The 16,664-nt window shown below is 37.8% G+C and overlaps 1 protein-coding gene across 1 annotated transcript in view; it reads left to right on the top strand.

Annotated features, from left to right (window-relative positions):
* The first annotated feature begins 9,299 nt into the window (after positions 1–9,299).
* Positions 9,300–16,664, top strand: part of BOK (BCL2 family apoptosis regulator BOK) — a 29,831-nt gene continuing 22,466 nt past the window's right edge. Inside the window, exons 1-2 of the mRNA XM_015824510.1 lie at positions 9,300–9,567; positions 11,182–11,550. Coding sequence (XP_015679996.1) covers positions 11,328–11,550 — 223 coding nt within the window. The 5' untranslated portion in view covers positions 9,300–9,567; positions 11,182–11,327. The remainder of the gene's footprint in view (positions 9,568–11,181; positions 11,551–16,664) is intronic.

Raw genomic sequence — 16,664 nt, 5'->3', positions numbered from 1 at the left:
TTCCCTATTTTTTCTGTCCATACATGCCTGGACATGTAGGACCTCTTATAAGGACTATCAAATCTTAGTTGCAATTATCCAGAACATCACTAGAGGGAAGCAAAGGGTTAGTGTTTTCTGTATCATTTTACTGTCGTCTAGTGCAGGGCTTTTCAACCTTTTCAGAGATTGTACCACTTTTAGGACATGACAATATTCGAGTACCACCAGTGCTTAGCAGGGGGTCAAGAACTTGATGAATAAAAAAAAGGGGGGGGATTTTGGGTTTTACTCTTAGATTCATTTGTTGTTATAGAAATGGCTAGTTTATAATATGGAAAAGTACAAAAGTTGAGGTTCAATATTATCAATATTCACCCTTCGCTCGCAAAAGCCCCTTGCTCTCTCTCTCTCATACACACACTTCTCCCAGAAAGCGTCCCCCCCTCTCTCTTTCTCCTCACCGCTTCTTTAACAAAAGCCTTTTCTCTTCTGTCTCTTTCTCTGGAGTCTTTTTTTTCTCTACCTCTCCAGCCAAAACTGCCTCCTTTTATAGCCTCTCCTGTCTCCGCCCCCCCTCCTCCTTTCTCTCCCAGGTGTGCTGGAACTGCCGATCCTGGGGCTTTTCTCTTGGCCCAGCAGCCCATCTCATGGCGAGTCCTGCGTTCCCCCGCTTAGGTCGTTCCCTCCCCCACTACTCTTGTCTAGGCTAGGCAGGGTCACGTACCACCTGCCAGGTGCCAATGTACCACCGGTGGTACGTGTACCACTGGTTGAAAAGCCCTGGTCTAGGCTAGGCAGGGTCGCGTACCACTTGCCAGGTGCCAATGTACCACCGGTGGTACGCGTACCACTGGTTGAAAAGCCCTGATCTAGTGGTTTTCTAGATTTGTGCACAACCACTTATAAACAAATTTGGCTGCAGCCAGTCAAGCTTTTGAGAACTCTTTAGGGGTCAAAGTCATCACTGGGAAATAGAGATGATACAGGAATCAGGTTAAAAACTCCAGCCCTAAAAAATATTTAACATGTCTATTTAAAACTGCTAATGGAAATAATTCAATAATATGATACTTCAGATAATGTGATAAGTGTGTGGAATGGAACCAAGCTGGGCTTCTTCTCATGATAATGGCCTGTGTTGATAGCTGTACTTTTCTGGGGTAGTAGAGATTATACACCGAGTTGTAGGTATCATATGTTTTGAAGTCTTCAGGTTGCTTATGCGATGAGCAAGCATTTTCCAATCCGATATCCTCCAGACAGGACAAACAACATTTTATTGGTTATATTAACTTTAATTTCTAGAAACTATAATCTAGTGTATTTCAAAAGCATCAGCCTAGGGATGGTTGTAAAGCTGTGGCATTTACCTATTATTCTAAAGGATCTATTTATACATCAAGCAGTTTCAGTCTGAATCCCAAGTGCTCAGATACACACCTAGGCAAAAGACCTTTCAAAGGTATTCATATATGCTTGCTAGCACAAATTATTCAGGTAAGCAAAAAAAAACCCAACAACAACCAGCCACCAGAATTACCTGATTTCAAGGAGCTAGAATATCCAGTTAGGAAAGCTGCTGCCTCTGCTGCCTCTCCTCTCCCTGAGGCTGCTGCCCAGCAAACCTTGGTTCCTCATTCTTAAAATGATTTTACACATTCAAGGCTCTATTTATTTCTCTCTGCATAGGAGCTGGCAAAATGGAGGAAAACTCTTTTAAAAAGGAAACTGCAATGTATATTTGTCTTATGTGACATAAAAAATTGACATGATTAGCACTTTTAATGTCCTATTTGGTAACCTTTAATTTACATAAAGCAATGTAGGTAAGATCAGAGCTTTTTTTCTCATAGAACGCCCAGAACGGAGTTCCGGCACCTTTTTTGGATGGAACCTTGTAGGGTAGGCAAGGCGGGTTGTATGACGTGTGTGAGTTCCGGCACCTTTTTTTTTTTTTTTTTAGAAAAAAAGCACTGGGTAAGATTAAAACAATTTTTTATCTATCAGCAATCAAAATGTGTTAATCCACAGAAGCTAATGCCTAAGCATAAAGAGCAAAACAGTCAGTGCAGAATAGGGCTTGGAGTACTAATTCCAGGGCCTTTCTCCGATACTTAGCAGAATGCTTGACACACCAGTAAAAGCATATCAGCATCACATTTGCTGTCCTTGTTGCAACCCCTATCCTTTCTTTATGGCATCTCTTTCTAATCACTGCAATCCTCTAACTTCCTTCAAGATACTAGGAGTCCCCTGCGGATTTTACTCTGCTAGTCATTGCTCACTATAGGGGGTAGTGCTCATCTCCATTTCAAGGCCATTGAGCCAGCGCTATACAAAAACATTTCTGCGGTCATATGGCCAGCAGGATGTCATGGAACACCATTACCTTCCCACCAAAGTGGTACCTATTTATCTACTCACATTTGCATGCTTTGGAACTGCTAGGTTGGCAGGAGCTGGGGCAAGGACAGGAGCTCACCCTATTGCGTGGCACTTGGATCTTCAACCTGGGCTGCCGGCTTTCCAGCCAACAAGCCCAACATCTTAACTGCTGAGCCACCACGCCAAGATAATAGACAGTAGTCTAAAAATGTTTATACATCTTTGTGCTTGCCCTTGCATAGGTTACATTAAGGGGAAATCTTACTTTAACCCTACTACAGTTAAAAATTCCTTAGGCCTGAATCACAAAAAAAGGTGTTGCAAAGACATTTTGGCCCAGTGTTTAGATTCAAGGGGGGGGGGGAAAGAGCCCCAGAGTGGGGCAATCTATAATCCAGCCTAACATTGACCACAAGTAGAAGTCCTTCCTTCTTCTTTTGACCCACCCACCCACCAGAGAGAATTATTTTTTTAAAATAATAACCTGGTTTTTAATTCCATAAATACAACAGTTTTATTTTAACTTAAATCAATTGACCAAATATGTTTCTAGTTGGGTTACATTTCCAATTCATTAAAATTAAAATTGTGGATCATTTTTTCTAATTCAAATATAAGCATACATTAGTAAATGTTTAAGCAATTTCTGTAATTGCCTATCTCACCGTAGCAAGTCTAGGCAGATTACAAAAAACTAAAACCACCACAACAAAACACAGTTTAAACAATATACACAATATGTAGGGGGAAAAGTCATATATAACATGCCTGAGTTCCAAAAGAAAAAAATTGTTCCACTTCAGTCACAAAGACAAAATTAACTATCAGTGCAGCTCACCCAACCACCTGGTCCAAATACATGTGGGAACATCCAGATCTTTAATGCTTTACAAGAGGCCAAGAGGGTTGGGGCCAATGGGATCTTTGAGGAAAGGCTGTTTCATTTTATTAATAATAATTTTAATAAATATTACAATTCATAAAAACTAATAGAAGCTTAAAAGAATAAAATTAGAATGTGCATAAAAACAGAAAGTAAAATAGAAAAGAAAGAAAAAGAAGAATTTGGTAAAGAAGAAAAACAATAAAAGTACTGTTATAGTACTAACATGAAATGTAAGAAGATATAAGGTATTAAAAAATCACTATCACTGTCTAATTTTTCACCAGGAAAAAGCAGAAATTATCATTTTTCATGCTTTTTACCATTTCATTATTTAATATATCTTTAATATTATTAATACATCAGAGTGCCCCTGTATCTTTAAGACACAATGGGAGAAATTGTTCTGAGAAGCAGCTGATTCATCTGGTCTAGTCATATTCCTAGGAATCCTAGAGTCTTAGTTAAGGATCACAACAACGTGGGTGGCCAATTTTCTCCCCCAGGCTATAAATTCCTACCAATCTTGTGGGGAATAATTCAATTCCATTTCACAACAAGATTGGTAAGCATACTATGTTCAATAGTTATTAGGAATTATTTTTCTCCAAGACATTTTATAATAGGCAGTTTCTATTGTGGATCTTCCTTCTTGTATATAGTAAGAGTAGAAATTGACAACTGTCTTTGTTACTTTGATATTTCGATTGTTTTAGTAAGCAAGAAGTGAAGTGGTTTGGATTCTTAACATTTCTGCTCAATGCTTATTGTGTCCTTGATTAAGTAAATCCCGCCCTATACTCATCTGCTTTTCAGTGAAACTCCAGAAACAATTCTTTTATTTGTAATTCATATACTGTACTTTCCACTTTGAAATCTAACATTGTAATAATGTATACGTTTTCAGTTTGAAAAACTTGTCTTGCATTCTTGTATTGTTCATGAGTGCCACCATTCCTCATGTACCCAAACTTGTAATCCTTGAAAATTTTTCTGCAGTTCCTCTGATCTATAACGGTATATTCTTCCTATCTAAAAGTTTCTTTTACTAGGCATGTTGCTCTAATTTGCATTAGAATGAAAGAAGTAGAATCCAAGACTGGGGAGGCAAAATTCTCTGCAAGTTTAATAGAGATTCATCCTGTCCCAGTCTTGACAATTGCTACCATAGACAATATACTATATATCATACATCATTTTCAGTCCAATATTTACAACTATGTTCTTATTGGTGATTACAAATATGTTTTGAAGGACATTTCAGAGACTTAAAACAAAACTGACTAAAAATATACAACCTCATAATGATAAACATACTATCTTAAAATAAAATAAATGTAATATGCCCATCCATGCCATGTGTTTGCTTTATTCTAATTAAAAGATGTACATTAATCTATTTATCATTTATTTTTAATATTGCACAAAATATTTTAGCCATACTTTAGAAGCTTTGAAATTAGCACTTTTCATTCAACTTCAATTAAACTATTCTGCCATTGTATTTATTGCCTCTCTTGAACTGCTATAAATCAAGTACAGTATTAGTATTAGAAGCCACCATAGAAAATACTGTAACTATAAACTATTTGATACTCCACATTGATGGTAGATTTCCAAAATATAATTGTAATCACATAAGTAATGCAATATATTTATTACATGCTGAAACTATAATGTGAGCATGAGGCATAGATGCATTAAGTAAGAGAAGAGTAGGAGGTGATTTAAAAAATGGTTTTGGGTTTTGTAATCAATAACATTGTACTTGCTGATTCAGATGTTGCTATGTATGCTGGCTTTATTTTTTTAAATCCAGATTTTTATCTGTAAATCTGAAAGAGCTTGAACCGTAGGTCCTTCATTCCAATGCCTTTCATTCAGATTGGGGTTTTTTTAAAAGAAATAATATTTTTTATAAGAGTCCCTGAAGGAAATACTGACTCTAAAGCAGAGGTCTCCAACCTTTTGGAGGTTGGAGGGACCAGTTCTGTGGAGAGAGGTTTTTCTGTGGACCAGAGAGTGTGTAGTTTTGTGTGCTGCCTGCATCCCACAGATGGGGCTTTGCTTGTTTGTGGAGACCGGTTGCTGGCATGCCGTGGCCCAGTACCGGACCACAGACTGGGGGTTGGGGAGCCCTGCTCTAAAGTATGCCTTCCTGCTTATCCTGTCCATGATGAGAGACTGACTGAATATGTGCCATCAAATTGGTGTCACCTCTCACTGACCATCTAGATTTCAGTGAGGATAATCTGTCCTTCCGGTCCTGCATCAGTCACTATAATTAAGTCCATCCACCTTACTGCTGATTATTTTATTTTTTCTTCCAACTTTCCTAGCTTTATAGACTTGTCTAGAGAGCTAGGTCTTTGTATAATACCAAGTCATCTGCAAATGTTTGCAGTTTATAAGTTTCACCTTTTATTTCTAGTTCTTTAATTTCTGGGTCTTGTCTAATATTTCTATTTAAAACTTCCAAGGTTAAAATAAATAACAATGGAGATTGTGGACATCCTTGTCTTGTGCCTTTTCTTATGTCAAAATTCTCTGTATAATCTCCATTTACAATCACTTTTGCTATTTGTTTGTAATATATTGTTTTAATCATATTTATTAAATTTTGTCCAAAGTCCATTGTTTTTAGTTGTTGAGTCATAAACTGCCAAGAAACATTATCACATGCCTTTTGAGCACCTAGAAATATTAATGCCAATTATTTCCCTGGATGTATTTCATAATATTCTAACATGTTCATTATAACTCTTGAATTATTTTTTATTTTTCTCTCTGGTAGAAATCCATTTTGATCTGGATGTATAAATTCAGTTAGAAATCTTTTCAGTCTCTCCACTATTATTGAAGTGAAGATTTTATAGTCCACATTTAGTAATGATATCGGTCTGTAATTTTTTTATCTGTGTCAGGTCTAAGTCCTCTTTTGGTATCAAAGTAATATTTGCTTCTGTCTGTGTGTTTGGAAGTTTAGCCTCCAATAAAAATTCATTACACACATCTTTCAACAGTACACTTAATATATCTTGTAGACATTTGTAAAACTCTGCCGGAAGCCCATCTGGTCCTGATGTTTTATTGTTTTTTTGTCTTTTTATAGCCTCTGTCAGTTCCATCATTGTTATTTTCTCATTTAACATGGTTTTAAAGTTTTCTGGAATTTTTGGTAAATTATTTCTTTCCATATATTGAATCGTTTTCTCCCATGAAATTTCTTCTATATCAGGGGTGTCAAACAGGCAGCCTGCAGGACGGATGCATCATAGCGAAACCATGCCCAGCAATGGCAAAAAAGTTGCGATATGTCGCGATATGTCACGTGATGTTGCAAGTTTGACACCCCTGTTCTATATCATACATTCTTGTAATATTCTTTAATTATTTTTTATTGCTTCATTTTTAAATTGTAAACAGTCTTTTTCACCTACTAAGTTGTTTATCAATTTTTTCTCCTTCTGTTTTTTAAGTTTGTAAGTTAGCCATCTTCATGGTTTATTTGCATTTCCAAAAAGTTTTGTTTTGCTCTTTTAATTTTCTGTGCCAATTGTTCTGATTCTATTAAATTTAATTTATGTTTTATTATTTCCATTTGTCTTTTCAGTATTTTCTTTTGTGGATTTATTTGTAGTTCTAATTCTAGTTTTTTTAAATACTTCCCTTAACAGTATATATTGTTGTCTTTTTTCTTTGTTTTTTTCGCCACCATGTATGTTATGGCTACACCTCTAAAGTATGCTTTGGCTATATCCCATACATTTTGTAATGTTATATCTTCTTTTTTATTTTCTTTACAAAAAGCTCATTTCTTTTGTTGCTAATTCTATAAATTCTTTCTCTTTTAATATGGATTGGTTCAAGGTCCATCTTAATTTTTTTGGTATTCCTTACAGGATTATGGTCTGTCGAAGTGCCTAATTCTATCTCAATCTCCTGCATATTAGTTCTTAAATCAGGCATCATCCAAACCATGTCAATTCTGGACCAAGATTTATGGCTATTCGAGTAGAATGTATATTGTAGTTTTGCTGGATTAGTTTCTCTCCAAGTATCTTGTACACCAATTTCCTCTACCATGTTAAAAAAAGTGGTGAATACAACTAGTGTGATTTATATTTTATTGCATTAAGCAAACCCAGCTAGTTAAAAGTTATCCAGGAATCCATGGTTAAAACATACTATGGCTTAGAATAATGTATGAACTTAGTCACGCAGAATAGACTTTATTAGTGGCTGAATTAACTACTGTTTGCGGTTAGTCTGTCCAAGTGTATCTGGGAAATAAAACACATGAGCAAACTCAAAACAGTCATCCTGTTTTTCTCTATCAGCCCCTAAAGAAAGGAGAATGTGTCTATCAAAGTCTATACAACATTTAATGATAAGGAGCTTCTTACCCTATCTGACTAGTCCATGTGGCAGTGGAAGTTAGTAACCGTAAAATGCCATCTTCTCTTGAAGCCTGCTTGCAATGGAAATGTGGCTTTCCTCTGAGATATATTTGAATTGCTATCTTTGATGTAAGCAAGTGTGGACCAGGACTCAGTTTATTATTTGAAATATATAGGGACGAACTCTTTTATGCTGAAGCTGTGCAATGCAGGTGTGCATATTTGTCAAATGCTTTTTGGAAAATAGTGACATTACATTGGATACAAAAGGGGTGAAAGAAGTGTCAACCATTGCATTACAAATGGATAATGGATAAATGCCAGCTGAATGTTCATGGCACGGGTGTCAAATTGGATCATATCACGTGACGTATCGTGATGTTTTTTGCCTTTGCGGAGCTGGGGTGAGCATGGCCTGCAGGTGACCCGTCCGACCCGTGGGCCGCCAGTTTGACATCCCTGGTTCGTGGCTATTGCACAACAATTGGTACATATTCATAATGAACAGAGTTATGCTGCCTATAAGTTTTAAAGGTTTTACCTTGCTAGGCATAGGCAATGAACACCATTTAAGACAGGGGTCTTCAAACTTGGCCCTTTTATGACATGGATTTCAACTCCCAGAATTCCTCAGCCAGTGTGCCTGGCTGAGGAATTCTGGGAGTTGAAGGCCACAAGTCATAAAAGGGCCAAGTTTAAAGACCCCTGATTTAAGACTTCAGGGGCCAGTTATGTTAGTTGAATACATAAGTGGTTGGTTCACAAACATGCTGAACTTAAAACAGGAATAGCTGGTTCACACAACAGAGTAAGTGAGAACAAATATTATGGTTTAGTCTAATGTCTGAGCCCAATAACTGAGAAGAGCAGAGAAGCAACTGAGCTAACAGCTTCAGCTTTGAGTGATTGGCTGATGTAATTGATGTAGAAGTGACACAGCCAAATAGGTTTAGATGGCAGATTCAGTATGAATTATGAGTGGAGTGGATGGGTCTCATTTCAGTAGGCAGGGCCAAAAAACTACTCTTCAGTCCTTTGAGGAATAAGAAGATTTTGCTCTAAAACACAATCTCTTTGGGGCATAGATTCTTTTGAGAGTATGAGACTAATGGATTCCTTTTCAGAAAAACACGAGTTTTAAAAAATAAAATAAATAAAAAAATAAAATAAAATATGCAAGACTACAAAGGAAGCTGATTCTGATTAGCAAAATCTAGCTACAGCCCCACCAGGTTGAAGAAGCCGTGCTCAGAAGTGTATAGCACATCACCTTTATGCCTACATTTTCAAGAGCTGTTTTATTGGCAGATGCTTGTTCAATATGCAAAGTCATGTTTTGCTTCAATAGAGCTTACTTAATAAACCACAGTTGGATGGCTTCACCACAAAATAAGCCTATGCTGGATAAATTCATAGAAGCTAAACCGAGACCGAAAAAACCACCTTTGGCATAGCACTTTAAAGGAACCGCTCTCAGTTTGAATGAGGCAGTGCTTGAATACCCGAGGACCAGCCGGTACTTTAAGCACAAAACAGCCTTCAATCCTCTTGGGCCCAGCTTCCTGGTGCCTCCTTAAGAGAAAGGAGAAAGGGGCGGGCGAATTCCTTCACGCTCCTCCTCCTCCTGGCTAATTCACTTGCCTTACAAGGCTATAGCAAGAAGGTCTTTATCCACGGAGGGAATCGAGCAAGCGCTGGAATCTCTGGAGCTTCGTGAAGGCAGAAGGAACAACGGCAGGAAGTTTTTTTGGAAGCATCAGGGCTTTCTGCGGAATTTCAACAATCAAGAATCCTTGGGATCTCTGCCCAGCCTGTCCCAGTGGGGAGAATCAAGGAACTCTCCACAACTAAAGCGGAGCACGCAAGGAACATTCTGCACTGCAGATCATCACTGTGGAGTGGAAATGCCTTGGAGAGGTACATCGTTGGGAAATTTTACGGGTGGACGTTGCTGTTGCCTTTGCATTGACTGAGAACAGATTGAATAAGATTAACTGCCCCGTCGGGAGCTTTGTTTATAAACATAGTGGCACACTTAATTATGGTTTATCGGTTAATTTGATTTTATAGGTTCGCCTGGCACAGTGGAACATAGATAATTTCTCACGGTTCTGGGTTTGCAGAAGAGACTAGGCTAAAATATGGTTGGCACATTTGTGTTGCTGTGTGATTTGTGAAGAGAGCTATAGTGTCTAATGCCTAAGTAGGTTTCTAATTCCCTGTATCAGGTTCCAGCGGGAAAGTTATGTATTTTGGCTACATGCAGTCCCTGTAGAAATCGGTATAGGGTGGCATTGGATGCTGTTATGCTTTAACTCTCAGTTTAGTGGTATGTGTGTTTTGAGGACATTCCTTGGATATTCAGGGTTGTACTCTTTACCTCAATATTGATTAAATATTATTTTATCAGTAATGGATTGGCTGGAAATGTTTTCTGTGTCCTGTGAGAAACTTTTAAAGTAACTCTTGGTGCCTGTGTTAAATATTCAAGTCACACTTCTGACTAAGAGGAGTATTTGAGTATGTTAAAACATAAAGTCAGTAGAAATGGAAGTCAAGGAAACGTGTGTCCTTGCAGAACTGAGAAATAATGTTGTATAGCCATGTCAATTTATTTTAGATGGAGATAAAAAAATGAAACAAAAAGGCTTGGGTGTTTTTTTGTCTCCTAAAACATGACATTGATAGAATGTCATCTTTGGTGAAGAAACTGTCACTATTCCTTTTTTTTTTCTTTGCTTCGGCAAGTGATATAATATGGCATGCCTATTTCTTTTGATGTCATTACCACTGAACATTGGTGTTTGCCTGTCTGTATGTTGTCCTGCTTTGCAGAAAACAAGATGCTTTCAAATGTTATTTCAAGATTCCATTAATTTGTTTTTATAACTGCTGATTTTTAAGAGTGTGTGTGAGGCTGTTTCCAGACTCATGTGCCCTGTTCTATCATTAAAAAGATACTCTGCAGCTTTTCTGTCTTAATGGATTTTTTCTGATTTTTCTTTAAGCAAAAGGCAATTGAAATGGAAATACATAGAATAGTGACAAAACAAATATATCATTTTCTGGATCTTCTGTAAAAATTCCACCTTGAAGGCAAATGATAAAAGTTTGTCTGGAAACACCCTTCAGAAAATTAAGTTTATAAAAATGTGTGTTTGCATCTTCCGTTGTTTTTGCAGAAATCTTGAGGTCCACCATGTGATTGTGTATTCAGAAGAGTTTACTTCCATATTTTCAAATGCTGATAAAATTGCAACCATGAGCACATTTATCTATATGTAAGCTCCACAGGAAAACAATTTGATTCAGCCTTCCTTGATTGGGTTCCTTACTTAATGCTGGTTTGGAATTCTGGGAGTTATGATGCTAATACAGCTGGAAGGCATCAAGTTAGAGAAAGCTACTTTGAACAACCAGGCATCAGATAATGCTGCGCATTGATTTCAGCATAAACTAACCTTTATCAGGAAGCCAACATGAACAGCTATTGATTACAGTTGGATAATTTCTTGTTCATTTGTCAATCAGGGATCTCCAACGAACATCTTTACTGAAAATTGCAGCGAAGCAGTATCCCGCAAAGACATTCTCTAGGTATAGATTCCTCTCCAGGTGACCCAACAATGAAATCCTGAAGAAGACTTTACCCAGCATGTTTGAAGATCAGTGATAGGATGGAAGTGCTCCGACGTTCTTCTGTCTTTGCTGCAGAGGTGATGGAAGTGTTTGACCGGACTCCCACCGACAAGGAGCTTGTATCTCAAGCCAAGGTGCTTTGCAGGGACTACATTCACTCCAGGCTCATTCGGGCTGGAATTGGCTGGAATAAGCCTGAGCACAGCTCACCTGTTCCAGTGGGCAAGTTAGCAGAAGTGTCCAGCATACTTTTAAGGTTGGGTAAGTGCAAAAATGGACGAAAGCTATGCCTGGCTAGATATGTTAGAATGGCGTTGTGCTTGTGATACTTCTGCTCTTTTCTCCAAAAGTTACCTGTAGTCTTATTCATCCCTTATGTCAGTGGTTCTCAACCTTTTTAATGCCGCGACCCCCAACCGGTCGTAAGTTGAGGACTAAACCGGTCGTAAGTCGAGGACTAAACCGGTCGTAAGTCGAGGACTACCCAACCGGTCGTAAGTCGAGGACTTTCCCTGCCCGGGAGCGCCACGCATGCGTGGTTCTGCCCCCTGCGCCGGCCGAGGCGTAGCTGGCAAGCGGCAGAGACGGAGCAGGCCGACCACCAGCTGGCCCAGCTCAAGGGAGGTAAGGCACCCGCCGGAAAAGGGGGGAAAAAATGGCGGACAGCCTTGCTTGGTGACCCCCGTGAAATGGTTGATCGACCCCAAATGGGGTCATGACCCATAGGTTGAGAACCGCTGCCTTATGTTGAGATCACCTAACAATTGTTTGCCTCTTGTTTCTTTCTATCCTTGTGACACAAAGGCTCTCTCTTCTTCTCAGGGTCCAAAATGGCAAAATCTATCCCATCCTCCCCTGCATTTAGTGAAAAGAGAGGCAAATGTACAGGATTTGTTAATAAAGACATTTGTCTGTATTTTTGGCGCCCTTCCTATTTTCTCACCATGGAAAACATGTCTATCTGATTTGTAGTGCTAGTTGGCCAAGGGCTGCATTAGCAGATGTTGTATATCTGCTAATATTTGAAGAAGTACTTAAAAACAGGCTTTTCTTCAGTTATGGAAGAGGGAGAAAAGAAGGACGAGGTAACATGTTTTTTGATTCTTGGCATGTATGTCTGCCTGAGGAACAAAAGTGAAACATAATATATAAATAAAGCAAGCTTTTGTCAGGCTTCAAAAAATATTTAACTAAAGGCAACATCCAGGCTATGAATGTGTGTGTGTGTGTGTGTGTGTATGTATGTATATAATTACAATCATATATTCTAATATCTTGTATTCCTAAATCAGGTATCCCCACCATTCAGGTCCTTTAAAATAATTTCTTACTGGGTTCAAGGAACGTATAAAACAAAATTCTTCCGGGCTGGAATCCTCATGAGTATGCCTATTCACTATCTGTGCATGCAGAGGTTTGTCATGTAAGATAGAGCTGCAACCTTATTTATTTTTAATACTGCAATTTATAGGCAGCTTGGATCTGAAAAGGCTCTTATGAGCTCAACTAAGGTGCAAAACAACCTACCTACATTGTCTTGAGAGAGATATTGAATAGAAATACACATTTTGATATCATTGCCATATCAGAGGTATCTCTTCAGCGTCTTGGTTTTCTGAACTTCTCTGTAATAGATCAGACTTGCATCTGTTCTTGCCAAGAGCAAACTAGCTTCCAGTTCTCCTTGAACCAAGCTGTGATAAGCATCACATGTGCTGATGGCAGTTACAATGGACACGTCTCACTATAGCATACAGGCTATCTGCTTTCATTTGGTCTGAGTTTGTGAGTCCATTTTGTTGAGTGCAGCAGCCTTCCTACACCTTCCTACAGTTTATTGAAAACAAAGGTATAGTCTGTCCCTCATGCTCTCGGACTGGCTTGGGCTGTGCCAGGACTAGCCCTAGATTATCCAAGAGTAGTAAGAGATGGCTTCTAGGGTTTCAGATGTCATGCAAGAGCAATAAGTTATTTTCACAATTGTTCGTATGGATGAAGAGGGAGTTGTATGTGCTGGATGTTATGCATTGAATTCCAAAAGAGCTTTGTTAACCCTTTTTTATTCCCAGACTAAGAGGGTTGTGCATGAGAGTTCATAACAAGACAACAATTTGGTTAGAGGTGTTTTAGGCTTTATTTCTTGAGCTGAATTTGAAATTTGCTGCTTTTGTGGGCACCTATTAGCCAATACCTAGAAAATTTTACTTTCTTCTACAAAGTTTGAAGGGGAATAGAAACTATTTCTGGTGTCGTTATTGTTTGTCCAGGTTTTTTTTCCTGTGATATTAAACTTCAGTAGTGCTAATGATGTACACAAAGAGGCCAAATAGCCTTTCTCAGCATGTTTATTTGATTATTATCTACCTCACACTAATGACCTTTATTAATTACAACATCCCCCCAAAAAGTGGCCATAGGATTAAAGCAATTTATAATCCAAATTGCAAAAACAAAAAGAGAGAGAAAAATAATAAGAATTACTAGTGGTACTACTAAGACGTTTTTTTCTCTTTTTTATATTATTTTTTATAAAACACAAGTAGTACATTATATTATTTGGATACAGTGGTATTTATACAATATTGATTAGAAATTAAGATCACTCTGATGGTTAGATAACTTTAACTTTTAAAGATAAAGAAAAAAAATAATATTAACTCTAATTTCTAAATGTTATAACATTGCTTACATTTTACATTTAAAGCTGAATTTGCAATAAATATGTGCAAAGTACATAAAATTATGTCATATACGTGATTTCATGAATTGGTCCAACCTTTTGTGAAGCCGGCCAAGGTGGTAGCTACCCCGTATTCTTTGGTATCAAATTCCTAAATTTAATTAATGATATCCTCGGTTTGGAACATCAGTTTTAAGAGTTGAACATGCAATAACATCTTTGTACAGTTGATTGTTATCCTCCACTACTTTTAAACTCTATCCTCCAGGTTGAGAGTTATATCATAAAGGGTCAGAGAGCTTGATATGTCATTTTTAGTCCATCCTGGTGATAGTAGCAATTTTAATTTTTTCTACAATATCCTTTACGGCAGAATTTGTGTTTTGGGGGAAGGGGTGAATTACTTTTATTTCCTTCTTGCTGTTGTTCTTTCCATCTATTTTCTTAGTCTAATTGTCCTGTTATTTTTCTTGGATTTTGCACCCTTTCATTTAATTGCTGCACAGAAATATCGAGCTTGCCTTCCATTGATTATGTTGGTGTTAAATATTTAAATAGGAGAGAGATGTTGATACAACACTTGAAGGTGTCTACTTGATAATCATCTTAACTATTAAATCCAGTTAAAACCGGAATGAAATGTACAATAGATTGAGTTAGGATTAGCATTAAATGAAATCAAATTCACACTGAAATACATATACTACCGAACCCCCTGTTCGGTAAGTCAGACCTGCTCTAGTTTAATGCTGTTTCTCAAACTTGGCAATGTTAAGGTGAGTGGATTTCAACTCTCAGAATTCCAATTCTTCTGAAAATTGAAGCCCAATCATCTTAAAGTTGCCAAGATTGAGAAATACTACTTTAATGAAAATAACTGAGAATTGCATAGTGGGCAAAAAAGTATGATGATGATTGCTATTTTCCCGTTACAATGACCTCAATAGACTTGGTGCTAATTTAATATTTTTAAATTATTTTAGGCAATTATTTAGAAACATTTCAGTACTAAAACTTTGGCTGATACTGTAAATAATGTAGATGACAGTGAACTTGTGATAAAAAGTTGTACTTGAATGACATATTCATAGTTACATTAAACTTAGTTAATGGAGAAAATATATAAGATTTTGGGGTCATCTAGTTTGTGATTCAACACTTCATGCAAATCCAGTCATCAAAATGTTCCAGTACAGATTTTAGGAAGAAAAGCTCAATCTATCTTGAGTGAAAATCTCAGTGCCTGTTAGATATTTTCTCAGCCTACACTCCCCCCTCTTATAGCCACTACTACTTCCCAGATCAGATAATCACCACAACTACTAATAATTTAAAGCAAGGCAACCTTGGCAACATTATTACTTGTGGACTTCAACTATCAGAATTCCCCAGCCAGCTTGAGTTGAAGTCCACAAGTCTTAAAGCTGCCACGTTGGACACCCCTGATTTATAGTCTTTTAAACTTATCTCAGTTGGTGGTCATTATTATAATAAATTACAGTGAAATCACAGAGTTTCCCAAAGTCTTTCCTTTTATTTATCCAGAATGTCTTACCATTCAGCTTCAATGGATAATTTGTATCATATGTCACTTCCTTTTTTTAAAAAAGAACTAAACATCCAGAAATACTGTAACTTTCCTTATAAAGGCACTGATCAAGCTCTCTTCTTGATTTAGTTTCCCTTTCTTGAGATTGATCATCAAACAGTATTCTTAATAATGATTATACTTAATATTCCAGATCTGGTTGCAGACAGCTTTGCTAAAGAGTTACGGTCGTTTTCTTTGCTTTCTTACTTCCCTAACATGGAGTTTGCCCTCAGACTCAAAAGCTGGTCTTTTTCTGAATTTGTTGATGAATTTATGATATTGGATCCCCACTATGGTCCGACTAGGGCCAGTGATGGCGAATCTTTTAGAGACCGAGTGTCCAAACTGCAACCCAAAACCCACTTATGCATCGTCGAGTGCTGGGTGGGTGTGGCCCATTGGGTGGGTGTGGCCCATTGGGTGGGTGTGGCCCATTGAGTGGGCGTGGCCACAGTGGTAACGGCAGACTGGGTGGGACTAAAAAGTTCAATCAATCAATTTCAACTTTGCAAGATCTTTTTTTTTTCCGCAAGAAGTTGAAATTGACTGATTGAAACTTTTTTTTTTTTGCACACGGCGGCGGAGGCCTAAAGCGAAAAGGTTTTATAAAACCCAGCTGAAAGCCTAGGACTGGGGTGACGGTGCCTGTGCGCACAGAGAGGGCTCTGATTGCCGCCTCTGGCACCCGTGCCATAGGTTCGCCACCACTGGACTAGGCAATTGGTGTGCCTGCTAAGATACATTCTTTGGCACCTATCAAATTCCCTGTCCTCCCTATTTTTTGATTTTATTGAAATAATGCATTGGAACCAGGCATGCTACAAAGCAAAATGTAGCTTCCGGTATAATCTGTATTTCCAAAAATGCTTATAAGTCATAAATAAATCCTAGAGGCATTCTTATAAATTTAATTAAGAGGCGACTGGAGCACAATGCTGTTTTTTTTATTTGTTTGTTTTTTTCTGTGTGAAACTTCCACACCTGATTGTCATGGCAGATGTCAGAAATCATTTTGGAAGAGTTACAATACAGTCTCAGTATTCCAAATGTGCTCAAACAGCCTAGGGAAGCCTGATCTCAAGATTCTCTTAGTCACCAGCTGTC

The sequence above is a fragment of the Protobothrops mucrosquamatus genome, unplaced genomic scaffold (assembly GCF_001527695.2).
Source record: "Protobothrops mucrosquamatus isolate PMUCROS unplaced genomic scaffold, P.Mucros_1.0 scaffold_191, whole genome shotgun sequence".
Lineage (NCBI taxonomy): Eukaryota > Metazoa > Chordata > Lepidosauria > Squamata > Viperidae > Protobothrops > Protobothrops mucrosquamatus.
Note: the sequence above shows the minus strand (reverse complement) of the source record. Positions and strands in the feature narration are given on the sequence as shown.